This window comes from Propithecus coquereli, unplaced genomic scaffold (genome assembly GCF_000956105.1).
Source record: "Propithecus coquereli isolate 6110/MARCELLA unplaced genomic scaffold, Pcoq_1.0 Scaffold91, whole genome shotgun sequence".
Taxonomy (NCBI): Eukaryota; Metazoa; Chordata; class Mammalia; order Primates; family Indriidae; genus Propithecus; species Propithecus coquereli.
The window spans coordinates 4,626,460-4,639,554 of record NW_012155396.1 but is presented as its reverse complement, the minus strand read 5'-3'; the positions used below and the strand labels follow the sequence as shown (position 1 = coordinate 4,639,554).

The following is a 13,095-nucleotide window of genomic DNA, read 5'->3' as shown; positions in this document are numbered from 1 at the left end:
CTGCCTCAGCCTCCTGAGTAGCTGGGACTACAAGCATGCGCCACCATGCCCAGCTAATTTTTTCTATATATTTTTTAGTTGTCCAATTAATTTTTTTGTATTTTCTTTTTTTAGTAGAGACGGGGTCTTGCTCTTGCTCAGGTTGGTTTCGAACTCCTGAGCTCAAACAATCCTCTCGCCTCAGCCTCCCAGAGTGCTAGGATTACAGGCGTGAGCCACCACGCCCGGCCTCTTTCGATCCATTTCTTTATTATGGTTTATATAACTGAAAATGAAGTCACATTTTTATTTTAAATTTTCTTTTCCCACATCATTCTATAACAATGTGGGAAAACCCTTATCATATGGTTTTCTGAAAAGTTACTGCTAGATTAAGGACCCAGATCTAGATATCATAAGAGAGTGATAGTTCTCAAGTGAAGTGATAAGGTTAAGGAGGAAGGAGAGAAGAAAATTTCAAGATCATCTGGAAAACTTCAACAAATTACATGTGCTCCAGGGAGGTGACCTGGCATGTGAGTTTGAAAAATCACCCCGGAGATTCCAATTTCCTTAGGAACCCCTTACAGAAATAGTGACCAACAAAAAAATGGATAAAATGCTAAAAAAAAGATTTTTTTCCATGGTCCTTCCCCTGTATAAATACCTCATGGAAACTGAATATATACGTTATAGTATGTTTGCATTATATCTGCAATAGAGAAACAATGATGCTAAAGGTATCATTGGTTCTAAATAGTGATGGTGAATGTCAGAACAAAGACTCTATTTTAAAAAGTCATAAACCATTGGTTGAATAATGCCTGAATGGAATGCTACAGATCTTAATACTTGAACATAAGGATTACATCCCAAAAAGAAAACTAAAACCAAAACAACAAAACTCTTCTGGGATGTCTGGAAATATCTGGATTAGGAAATTATAAAATAAATAAGGACAGATGAAAGGAGCTGGTATATAAATTTAAGTGACATGAACATTTTTAATAAGTCTTTCTGAATATAAATCAAACCCAAATTTGAGAAATTTTGCAATGACCTACCTTTTTAAAATTAACTTAATAATTTCACTTGCCTAGATCTAAAAGGAAATGTCAAACATTTCTTTGCAAATGCCTAGTTATGCAAATTATGACCGACTGCTGACTCTCCCCAGCTATAAGGCTTTGGACATGCTTCACCACTCTTCCTGTTTCCTCATCAGTAAAGGGTGGGATTGGGCAAGATATGGACCAAGACACTTCTAGCTCTGACACTCCCTGATTCCATAAATACTACCTTCTCCTCATTCTATCATCTTTAATCTATGGGACAGCTTGAGTAGTCACACTGTTTAAAATATACCCTCCTTTGTATGTGATACTGCTGTTATTAAATCACATTCTGTAGAAAACAACAAGCATTTTGAACTTTGAGTTAGCTTTGCAGCAGCGACAATATATTTACACAAAATTTTCCACATTTTTTTTTTTTGCCCAAATTTCTGTAAGATAGGAAAGGAAAGGAGGATGAGATAGAATCTGCATGATTTCTCTTTAGGGTTAACAGGCCCACGAAGAAAACAGACCTATAACCTTACCTTCATTTCACTGTACTTGAAAGCAGTGGTTTCTAAACATTTTTATTGCATACATCATAAAATAATTTTTGTGTATATGCCTAAATATATGTAAGTTTATTTATAAATTATAAATGTATTCTTGTAATAACATTGTTATAGGTCGCACGCGGTGGCTTATGCTTGTAATCCTAGCACTCTGGGAGGCCCAGGCGGGAGGATTGCTCGAGGTCAGGAGTTCGAAACCAGCCTGAGCAAGAGTGAGACCCCATCTCTACTAAAAATAGAAAGAAATTAACCAGACAACTAAAAATATATAGAAAAAATTAGCTGGGCATGGTGGCACATGCCTGTAATCCCAGCTACTTGGGAGGCTGAGGAAGTAGGATTGCTTGAGCCCAGGAGTTTGAGGTTGCTGTGAGCTAGGCTGATGCCATGGCACTCGAGCATGGGCAACAGAGAGAGACTCTGTCTCAAAAAAAAAAAATACCGAAAAAAGAAAAAAACATTGTTATAATGTACATATAAAGTAAAAAGATATTAATATAATACATACAAAACTTCTAATATTTTCCATTCCCTAAAGCATCACCTTGCACACCCTATGCTTCATACCACTGCTCTAAACAGCCACCCAGATACTAAGCATTCTACAGTACACGCTGAGGTACCCACGGCCTTTTCTAGCAACGGCCTTTCAAAGACCATACCTAACTTCCACATAAGCATACATTCACCAATAATTCCACTTCTAGGAATCTATCTTAAGGAAATAATCAGAAGATAAGGTCAAAGATTCATGTGCAAGGATGTTCATTTTGGAGTTATATAGGGAGAACTGAAATAAATGTCCAACAATAGTAGAAAAGAATCATTTTTTAAAATTAAGTAGAATATGTATAGCTATTAAAATTATGTCCTCAAGAATGTTTAATAAGATCATATTCTGAATATTTAAATTTTACTACATCAAGTGAAACATAAATATACAAAATCTTTATTTTGTCAAATAATGTTTACATATATATATAAATGAATATATATGGTAATTGCAGAGAATATGAACAATGGATATACGTAGGTGGTATACTAGGGAATTTTTATTTTCTTCCACATACTTTTCTGTGTTTCTCTAATTTTCTGCATTGATTTCTATATATTATTGATTTTATAATCAGGAAAAAAACTTGAAATGTTATTTGAAGAAAATCCTATACATTTAAACACCCAGTACATTTTCTGTGCTTGCAATTCATTGAGGCTGAAAAAAGATAAGTCTTATTCATATAAGCATTAGTCTTTTTCTGAGTACACAAGTCACCAGTTTAGATAAACAAACCATTATACTGAGGACCTATGTGGAGTAAACTAGTTACTGAAGCCCAGGACTGCGCTCAAAGCAAAAAAGAAAGTCTGTGGTTACTCAATGAAACCACTAGGTGCCACTGTTGCTTCATAGAGAAGAGTAAAATACTGTTTTTTTTGTTTGTTTGTTTTTGTTTTTTTTTAAATTAAGAATAGATACATGTGGCCGGGCATGGTGGCTCACGCCTGTAATCCTAGCACTCTGGGAGGCCGAGGCGGGTGGATCCCTCAAGGTCAGGAGTTCGAGACCAGCCTGAGCAAGAGCGAGACCCCCATCTCTACTAAAAAATAGAAAGAAATGATCTGGACAACTAAAAATATATATATATATAGAAAAAATTAGCCAGGCATAGTGGCACATGCCTGTAGTCCCAGCTACTCGGGAGGCTGAGGCAGAAGGATTGCTTGAGTCCAGGAGTTTGAGGTTGCTGTGAGCTAGGCTGACGTCATGGCACTCGAGCATGGGCAACAGAGAGAGACTCTGTCTCAAAAAAAAAAAAAAAAAAAGAATAGATACATGCTTTCACTCTTGGATAATAATAAAGTCTTCTTAGAAACCATAATAATCATTTTAATAATTTTATGCTCATATCACAAAAAGTCAATTGGAATAGATATTAAAGAATAGCTCCCATCAATTCCTATATATGAACCAATGGGGTTGGAATTGAGAAGAGAGAACATATTATATCAAGAAATAGATTCAGGTTGGGCGCGGTGGCTCACGCCTGTAATCCTAACTCTCTGGGAGGCCGAGGCGGGCGGATTGTTTGAGCTCAGGAGTTTGAAACCAGCCTGAGCAAGAGCGAGACCCCGTCTCTACTAAAAATAGAAAGAAATTAATTGGACAACTAAAAATATATAGAAAAAAAAAGAAATAGATTCAGGCCATAAAAACTGACTTTATGTTGTGAAATACCCTACTAATACTAAAAATTTGCTACTGTGTACCACTGTTTCTGTGAAAAATGTATTTTTCATTGCAACTCTGAGGCAGGGATGCATGTCTCTACTCTGATGGCTACTTTCAACTGTAAGATCTTGGCAAGTTATTTAACTTTTCCATCTATAGAATACAATTAAAGAATGAATAGCATCATATACATAAAAAGGGTTAGACAATTAATTGCTTCTCTGTAGGAGTAAAAAGCTTCCAACTTCTTTGGCTGCTGAGACCACATCTAAATAAGACAGGGAATCTTTGTTCCAGTGATAAAAAAGATGTCAGCTTTGGTGTCTCAGGACGTGTCTTTGGACCCACGGCTACTTCAGGGTCTGTCAGCTGGGCACGGTGGCTCACGTCTGTAATCCTAGCACTCTGGGAGGCTCAGGTGGGAGGATCACTTGAGCCCAGGAGTTTAAGACCAGCTTGAGCAAGAGCGAGACCCAAGTCTCTACTAAAAATAGAAAAATTAGCTGGGTGTGGTGGCACACGCCTGTAATCCCAGCTACTCAGGAGGCTGAGGCAGGAGAATCGCTTGAGCCCAGGAGTTTAGGTTGTTGTGACCTAGGCTGATGCCACAGCACTCTAGCCTAGGTGACAGAGTGAGACTCAGTCTCAAAAAATATAAACAAACAAATAATTCAGGGTCTGTCATCTATGAAGATTAGACCACGACAATTCACTATATCCACTGGCACTTATGTTTCTCATCTTTGAAGGAAGGAGGTTGGATCAAATGGCCCTTAAATCTCCTCCAGCCAAAAACCCTATGGTTCTGTAAAACTTGTACCACAAAGGGTATTATTCTATTTTTGAATAATATACTATACTGACAAGATTTTGCAGAAATTAAAGTTGGGGGACAAAGGGTTACACCATGGATGCCATCATTCAACCATTTGAGCTCTTCAATGTACCAGACATGGTGCTAGACTCTGAGGATATAAAATGATATCATCTCTTTCTTCAAGGAGTTTACAGTCAAACTGAGAAACAAATACAAATAAATCATGACAATGCAACAGGATGAAGGTATGGACTATGTTATATATAAGGAGCTGTGGCGATAAATGATAAGGTAGACACTTGTCTTCAATATGCTGCTAGGCAGTCAGTTTCATGGAATTCAGAATAACTCTGAGTGACTTTTCTGATTTGCCTAGAGCTATTTTCAAGATGAGAAACTTTCTGGACTATCTTTCTGTGGCTATATCTACTTTTGCCTCAGAGAGACTTAGGCAAGGTATTTTCTGAAGTACACATTCCTGGGTTTTATAACCTATATGAAAATAAGAAGTGAATTGCCTGTTGCATAGCAGAAGAGATTCTACTGCCATTTATCATAGATATTCACACTCAATTTCAGTCCCATTATCTTTCTAAATTCCCTCTCCTCAGTGTTTTTCACTAGCCCTTTCCTCTTCTCTGCAAAATGCTATGCTTAGCTTTTCTAAATCTTTCTCAACTGGGTCAGCAACTCTAAACCCCCCACTACCTCTGTGCTCTTGCCAATATGCCTTCATTGATCTGAGACTTCCAAACCAGGGCATTAAGGGTCTGGAAAAGAAATGAAAGAGCAAATGCCAACCTTTGCCACCTAGCACTTTCAAAGGCTACCGAATCCCCATCTGCTTACCAGGCTCTCAGTAGTAAGCTCCGGCAAATCCTGGATGGTACAGCAAGGGTAATCCAGGACTGAGATGCTGCAAGATGCGGAGATAAGGACACGCTTTAGGTAAATGGCAAGAGCAGGAAAATGGCTGTATCTGAAAAGGGCAGGAGTTATTTCTCTCCAGCAGGCCCCATCCATTTCTCAAATTCCTTAGTGACCTCAGCTTAAATTGAGGGCTCTAGTGCTGGGCAACTCCAGCTCCAGTCTCCTCTCCTCACAGTCATGAGAGGAACCCATGAGTTCTTTCAGGCTAACACTATCTGGCAGATGCAAAAGAGTTAGGGCACAAAGAGAGCCTCTTTTCTTCGCTCTCCTTGCTTCTTTAAAGGAATATATAAACTTGAGTGCATTTGTGTTTCTGCATTTAAGTATATGTGTGAATATAACTGCTTCCAGAGATGCTGCCCAAACGCAACCACTTAATAACCATTTGATGATGTGAGCATGTAACAAAGACCTCTCCTGTGTCTCTCAACAGATCCTTCTGAAAGCCAGAGCTCTCAGGAATGATCACAGAAGCCACTCCTAAAGGAAGCTTGAGATAGATGTAGCTTCCTGCAGCAGGGCCAATCTAGTAGCTCAAGAATGGTAATAGCATCTGTCCCCAAAGCCAACAGTGAGGGACTACAAGGGAGCTGCAGGCTCTGTGGCGAGCCCAGGGAAGTAGGCATGAGTCAGGAGGGGAAAGAAGGCACTGCCTGATGACAGGGCCACAGTCACACAAAAAATGACAGTTCTCTTTCTTTTCTCTTCTCCCTTCTTCCTAGATACAATATAGAATTTGGACTAGTTATTCTCCAATGCTCCTTCTAGTCCTGACATTCCATGAAGTTTTAAACACCAATCTATCTGAACTAGTGCAGTTGGAAATGTATAAAGGATGCTAGCAGAGCCGGGGCTGTAAAGACGAGTATGGGGTTCCATGGACCTGTCACTACATTTTAAAAGTCAAAACTTCTATACAAGTAAAAGGCAATGATTTATTTGGCTAGAATTGTTTACCTTTGTTCAAGAAATGCAGACAAAGATAACCTGGGAACCAGGGTAGGAGAGGGGTCAGCTTGGGAGGGCAGTGCATCCACCTGTAATGTTGCTCATCATCTTGATTCACTCTCTTGGATTCTTCCAGGTTGCCAGTTCCATACTGCCCCATAGGATAAACATTCTTGGCTGGCTCATCCACCTATCTACCCACCTCCCACTGACAAAACCCCATGGCAAAGTAGGTGCTGGCAACAGGAAGTGGGGGCAGGAAATCAAAGACGGCTTTGTTCCAATCTCTCAGTGAATTGAATTCTAGCCTAAGGGGGCATAAAATAAATTTATAAGTATCTAGAATGTCTAGATTATAAGAGCCATGAGAAAACTGTGTAATAACGAGCTGTGAGTGTCCAGGTTCTCAGGGATCATTCAAAAGTAAAAGTTACAGGTGGTGCACAAGAGAACCATCTTGTTCAGGCCAACCTTAGCAAAAGGTGTAGTCCATCACTATCACTCTTTTAACTCCAAATTGAACCCAATGGACACCTACTGAATTGTCTGCCCGCCCACTTCCAGGCCCACGGGTATAGGAGGGGCATTTAGTTTCTGTACTCCACTCCCCCAGCCACAGTGGATTTATCCGGGCGTAGACCACTAACCCAGGGAATCTGAAAAGGGAGAGTCAATTCAACCTCTGAGGTAACACTGTGACATGTTTCACTTGTGTGGGCATATTTCAGCAAGCAACCTGAGATACAAACAAAGGAGACTAACAAATTTGTCAGTGAGAGAGGAAACTGGAGCAGAAGTACAAAGGCCAATATCTGTCCTACAGATGGAGGTGGAAGGCTTCCTGGACTCCCCACACTACAAGCCAACCTGAGGTCCAGAGCTACATTGCTGTCCTAGGTTCCTCAAGATGACATATCTCATTTCCTCCTAACAAATTCCCCTTTCTGTGTGGCTCTAGTCCAGCTGGTTTTGGTTACTTCTAACCAAGAGTGTTGACTGATATATACAGCATGCAGCAGTGGCCTTGACACAGCCCGAGCTACAAATTTCATTTTCCCTGGTAACCCAACTAGTATGTCTTTAGGGCTTTTTAAAGGGGGTCAGTGCACAGGTCTCCACATAGTTAGGAAAAAACCTATTCTCCAATGCTTCCCCCCAAAGCTAACGTGTTTAAAGCACTCTCACATATACTAATCTTAACCAATTGTTATAAAAGTTCTATGATATAGAGAAGGTATTCTCATTTTAAAGATGAAAATCCTGTGGCTCAGAGAAACAAAGTGTCTTGCTTGAGATTACATAGCTAGCAAATGGCAGATTCAGGTCATGAATCCAGGTCTCCTGACTTTAGGTTCCACGGGGTGTGCATTTGTTTTAAACTACATAAAAGTAGGCTGCCTCTCCATGGTGGAATTTCAAGCAGTACTAATAGACTGGTAGAGCAACATCTCATAGCACCTCCTTCTCTAGTCACCCCAAATATGAGATCAGCCCTCTTATTTCCACTTTAAGAATTTTGACTCTACTGATTAACATGTTTCCAGTTCCTGTGAAGAAGCAAACTAAGGAACAAGGATCTATTCTAGAATCCCAAAGACCCTGTTTGGCTGGATGAGTAGAAAATAATCTGTATTCACAGAGAAGCCTGTGTTCTGATCCTGCCTCTGATACTTACTTAAGGGTCTCACTAGCATGTTAATTTTGAGCAAGTCAATTAACCTCTCTGAATTTGTTTCCTAATTTGTAAAATGAGAATAAAACTTGTAATAACTCTTAGTACTGCCGAGGAGATTAAATGAAATAATAAGGCTGGGTTTGGTGGCTCACACCTATAATCTCAGTACTTTGGGAGGCCAAAGTGGGAGGATGGCTTGAGGCCAGGAGTTCACGACCAGCCTGGGCAATGTAATGAGACCCTGTCTCTACAAAAGAAAATTAAAAACAAAAAAAATTAGCTGGGCATGGTGGGGTATGACTATAGTCCCAGCTACTTGGGAGGCTAAGGTGGGAAGGTCACTTGAGCCCAGGAGTTCTAGGCTACAGTTCGATATGATTGTACCACTGCACTCCAGCCTGGGTGACAGAGGGAGACTCTGAGTCTAAAAAATACAAGGGAAAAAAAAAAGAATGAATGTGAAAAAACCTTATTTTTCTGAACTACAAATCGATCTACCTAAGGGTTTATTATTTACCTTCAGTTACAAATTTTGTGTAACACTGTGGTTTACAAAGCAGTGTAATTGTTCCAACTTATAATTTATGGTAAGATCAAGGCTGGCCAGACAAGGAGGCTGTTTCACAAAAAGCCATCTCCTGGGCTGGGCGCGGTGGCTCACGCCTGTAATCCTAGCTCTCTGGAAGGCCAAGGCGGGCAGATTGTTTGAGCTCAGGAGTTCGAAACCAGCCTGAGCAAGAGCGAGTCCCCGTCTCTACTAAAAATAGAAAGAAATTAATCAGACAACTAAAAATATATAGAAAAAATTAGCCGGGCATGGTGGCGCATGCCTGTAGTCCCAGCTACTCGGGAGGCTGAGGCAGAAAGATTGCTTGAGCCCAGGAGTTTGAGGTTGCTGTGAGCTAGGCTGACGCCATGGCACTCACTCTAGCCCGGGCAACAAAAGTGAGACTCTGTCTCAAAAAAAAAAACAAAAACAAACAAACAAAAAAAAGCCATCTCCTGGATCCTCCTGCCACAGGCCAAAATTTCATGATTGTAGCTTCATTTCTTTAAGTCATGACATTTTTCCATTTTCAAAACTATTAAAATACAAATACCTCCGTGAAGAGGCCAAACCATATACCCATCAACTAACACTTCAAGGAAATTAAATTTAACAGTGACAGCTATAAGACAGGAGGGACAAGGGACCCCAGGAGAACTGAAAGGCTCAGAGATGATGTAATTTCCTCAAACACCCCAATGTAATCCCTTGAGATAAACCTACCCAGAGTGCCTACCTGTTTTTGGCAGTGATGTATGACAAGATATTTTGATTGAAGAACTTCAGGATCAAGGGGATGCAGTTGGCAAATACCAAATGTTGTGATACATATTCAAACTGAATTAAAAGATCAAAGCAGAAAAAGGGGAGAATAGAAGGTATGCATGAAAAAAAAGAGAGGGAAGTACAAATCTAATATCCATTCATTCCTAAGAATATCCACTGTCCACTTGTGTTCTCAGTCTCCCTGTCTGGGGAATGGGAAATTTATCTTCAGCCAGTCCTTCCTATAAGGAGGCGGACAATCTGCAGTATGTTGCAAACTCCTGACTAAAAGCACAAAACAAGCAAGCCAGAAAGAAAATCCCACTCCAATAAGTAGAAACAATTACTGTGAGATTTGTTCCTAAGCCCAACGGGAAAGGAAGGCTCCCTGAGGGAACTGTTTTCCATTCCAAACCTCTGGCTCATGTTTCAAATGTGATTGATATAGCAGGGACAGGTGCAGCTTACTCCTGGTAACTGACGGCATATAGTAACCAAATGAACCACTGGAATGTGGGCTCCAGCTAGAGTCTGTCTGGTATACCATATTAGCCCCAGCACTTAGAATATCAGTATTTTAATGAATGAATGAATAAGAACTCTTCAGCAAACAGACATTACACTGAGAAGCCCAAGATGTCTTTGATGGGCTAAACACCAGTACGTGGGGGCTCCATTTTGTTCTCTTGAATCCAGATGGGGTTTGTATATAGGAAGACCTAACGGGGCAGATGGTCACAGAGTACGGTCATGGGGTTACGTTACCCATGATAGACTAAGGAGCACCAAACACAGTTTGTTTTCAGATCCAGAATCTAGTATGCTGGGATAGTACAGAAAAGGGGTTGAAAAAACAGAGAATTGTGGTGTTTTCCATCCTTGGCTCTTCCTGATCACCAAGAATTAGCCAAGGCAGCAAGCTAAGTTACCCTCTGTCCCTAGGTATAAGGTTAAAGGTGGGGAGTCAGCTTGCACTAAGACTACTTCCCTCTTCTGTTCATTAATTTCTCCCTGGAAGTCAATCCAGGGTATTTTCCAAAGCCCCAGAGAGAACAGCCAACACATACCCACTATCAACTGACAGAAAACCTTTTTCAGTTTGAGATGTGCCTGTAGCCCTGTCAGGATTTACTGACACACACTGGCAAGGCCCATCAAGCCACCCATCTTTCTGGCTATCAATCCATATACTGCCCACCAAGAGAAGCAGAAGTAAACACACATTCACAGCTCTCTGTTCTTTCTCCACTAGAAACACTATCTCCTACCCACCCCTACCCTCCCAGCCCTGCTGCTGTTCAGCAAACATTAGCAGAAGTGTGAGCACCCAGGACACCCTAACACACCCAAAGATGTCTTTGAATGTACTGAAGTGTTCAATGCTGTGTGTGGAAACTAAACAAATAAACAAAGTGAATGTACCAAAGTGGAGAAATACCCTGGTTGTTAGGGTAGGAGCCTCTTTGCACTCTGAGGACCTTCTCTTCCACCAGCAAACTTGATTCTGACTTCTTAGGAAGAAAATGGGATGGAGCTTCTAGGCAGGAATGAAAAGCCTTCCTCTTCTCCCCGTGGTCTCCCCATAGACAGAAAGCATCCATTCACTGCCCCCATCTTGTCCCTATATCTTGGCAAAGGCCACAGAACCAAGTCCAAACTCCTTAGCATGGCAAACAATGCTTTCATGGGAAAGCAGGTTCTTAATCTTTCTTAGCTTTGGTTTCCTCATCTATAAATCAGGCATTGAATAAGACTACCTTACAGGGTTGAGTGAATTAAATGAAGCCCCACCCAAGCTTAACAGGGTGCCAGGCACATTATAGGTACTCAATAATCATGTGCTATCATATATATTATAATCTGTTCCCTGCCAATCCCTCCAGCTTCATGTGTCACCAGGCAATCCCAAACTCCCCCTACCTCAGGCAGAACTCCAGCAACATTTAATTACCGTTTCCAAAGGTACTTTGCTCTCTTCCTTCTGGACTTTTGCATATTAGCTTTTCTGCTTGAAACGCTTCCTGTCTTCCTTCTCTAACAACTCCCATATCCTGGCTAACATCTGTTTCTTTAGGATTCCGGTTAGAAGTTACCTCTTCTCCACCCCAAGTTAGATTAGGTATTTCCATAGCAGCCAATGCTTATTCGTATCACAGCACTTGTCACTCTATAATGAGCTATTTATATATCTGTATCCTTTAGAAGATTTCAAGGCTCTTATGAGCCAGAACTGTGCCTTATTCAGAATTATATCTCAAATGTCAGAAAAGTGTTTCATACATAGAAAAGTATGGTCAACATACTTTTCTCCCCTTTTTGTGAAATGTTTGAATTCTGTCTTGCACTGTTTCAAAACTGGCTGGGCATCGTCCCAAGAAGCTAGAGATTCCTACCCACAACCCTGGGATAACATACAAAGGATACAGACATCTATACCATTCTAGGACTGTTTCTCACTATCCACTCCAAACCCCTACCCCAAGCAAATGCAACAGGTAGCTGGATCTCCTGAGTGAGGACAAAGAAAAGGCTGAAAGATGCTTAGCAGGACTACAAGGGCTCTTGCATCCCTCCTTTGGGAGACAGGGCCTAGAAAACACCTAAGACCTGTGGAGAAGCATTTCTGGATGCTCACCTGGTAAATATGGTTAAGTTTGAAGTGTTTGAGGAGTAGCAGGAGCAGGGTGGAGATACTTTTTACAATGATCTCCTTGTGCCTGTTCACATCGATGCCTAGCTTCATGCTCTGGAGAACAGTGATGCTACAATGGAGAGAGGAGGCATCAGTGCAGAGGGTGACCTTAGAAGCAGGCCTATAAGGACCCAAGTATTTGGGTATGATACAATACATACACGAGAACCAGAACTTGGGAAACTTGAACTTCTGTGCTAGGGAAACCTCCAAGAGTTCCCAATTATCAGCCTGTCTGGGGTAAGCTCCATTGATCTCTCTGTTTCTGTCTCTCTCCTTTGGCAAGCTCCCCTTGGCAATGTCCAACCACATACCTGGGCAGCCAGTTATTAGCACTAGCATTACCCTCCAGACCCTTAATTCTGAGCGAAAAAAAGAGCACAGCAGAGAGCCCTTCAGGGGAGAGGGGGTACTGGTGGGGGAGGGGAGATATCTTTGGAGACAATCCCTGTAAGTGTTAAGGTGGGGTGGGGATTAGCGAGACCCCGCAGACGAGATAGCTAGTATCTAGCAGCTGTCCAGTTGAAGCACTCACGGCATCTCCTCAGGCAGGACATCTGCCAGGATGTTGATAGAGTCTGTCTTAGCCTTGGAAGTGGGAGCTGCAGCCAGCAGAATCTTAAGCAGAGCGATCTGGGAAGTAGAAAATGAGAAATCCATCCCTCTCCATCCTACTCAGCAAGGGAGTGATTTTTCAACACCTCAACAGCCCTATGAAAATTGTTTTAAAGCCTTTCTCTAATTTCCTTCCTCAATGACCAAATCTCCCCAGCATCCAGAAGGACAAACGGGTACCCAGTCCTGAGAGGCCTGCCTGTGAGGCTAATGAGGGAGCCATAGGGAGCTCACTCTTAGGCTGCTCTGCTTCAAGTCTGCTCTTTCCAA

The 13,095-nt window shown here is 41.4% G+C and overlaps 1 protein-coding gene across 1 annotated transcript in view; it reads right to left on the bottom strand.

Annotated features, from left to right (window-relative positions):
* Positions 1–13,095, bottom strand: part of STRIP2 (striatin interacting protein 2) — a 69,593-nt gene that overhangs the window by 35,509 nt on the left and 20,989 nt on the right. Inside the window, exons 15-18 of the mRNA XM_012664805.1 lie at positions 12,746–12,843; positions 12,154–12,280; positions 9,490–9,590; positions 5,503–5,569 (exon numbers count right to left, since the gene is read on the bottom strand). Of these exons, the coding sequence (XP_012520259.1) occupies positions 5,503–5,569; positions 9,490–9,590; positions 12,154–12,280; positions 12,746–12,843 (393 nt within the window). The remainder of the gene's footprint in view (positions 1–5,502; positions 5,570–9,489; positions 9,591–12,153; positions 12,281–12,745; positions 12,844–13,095) is intronic.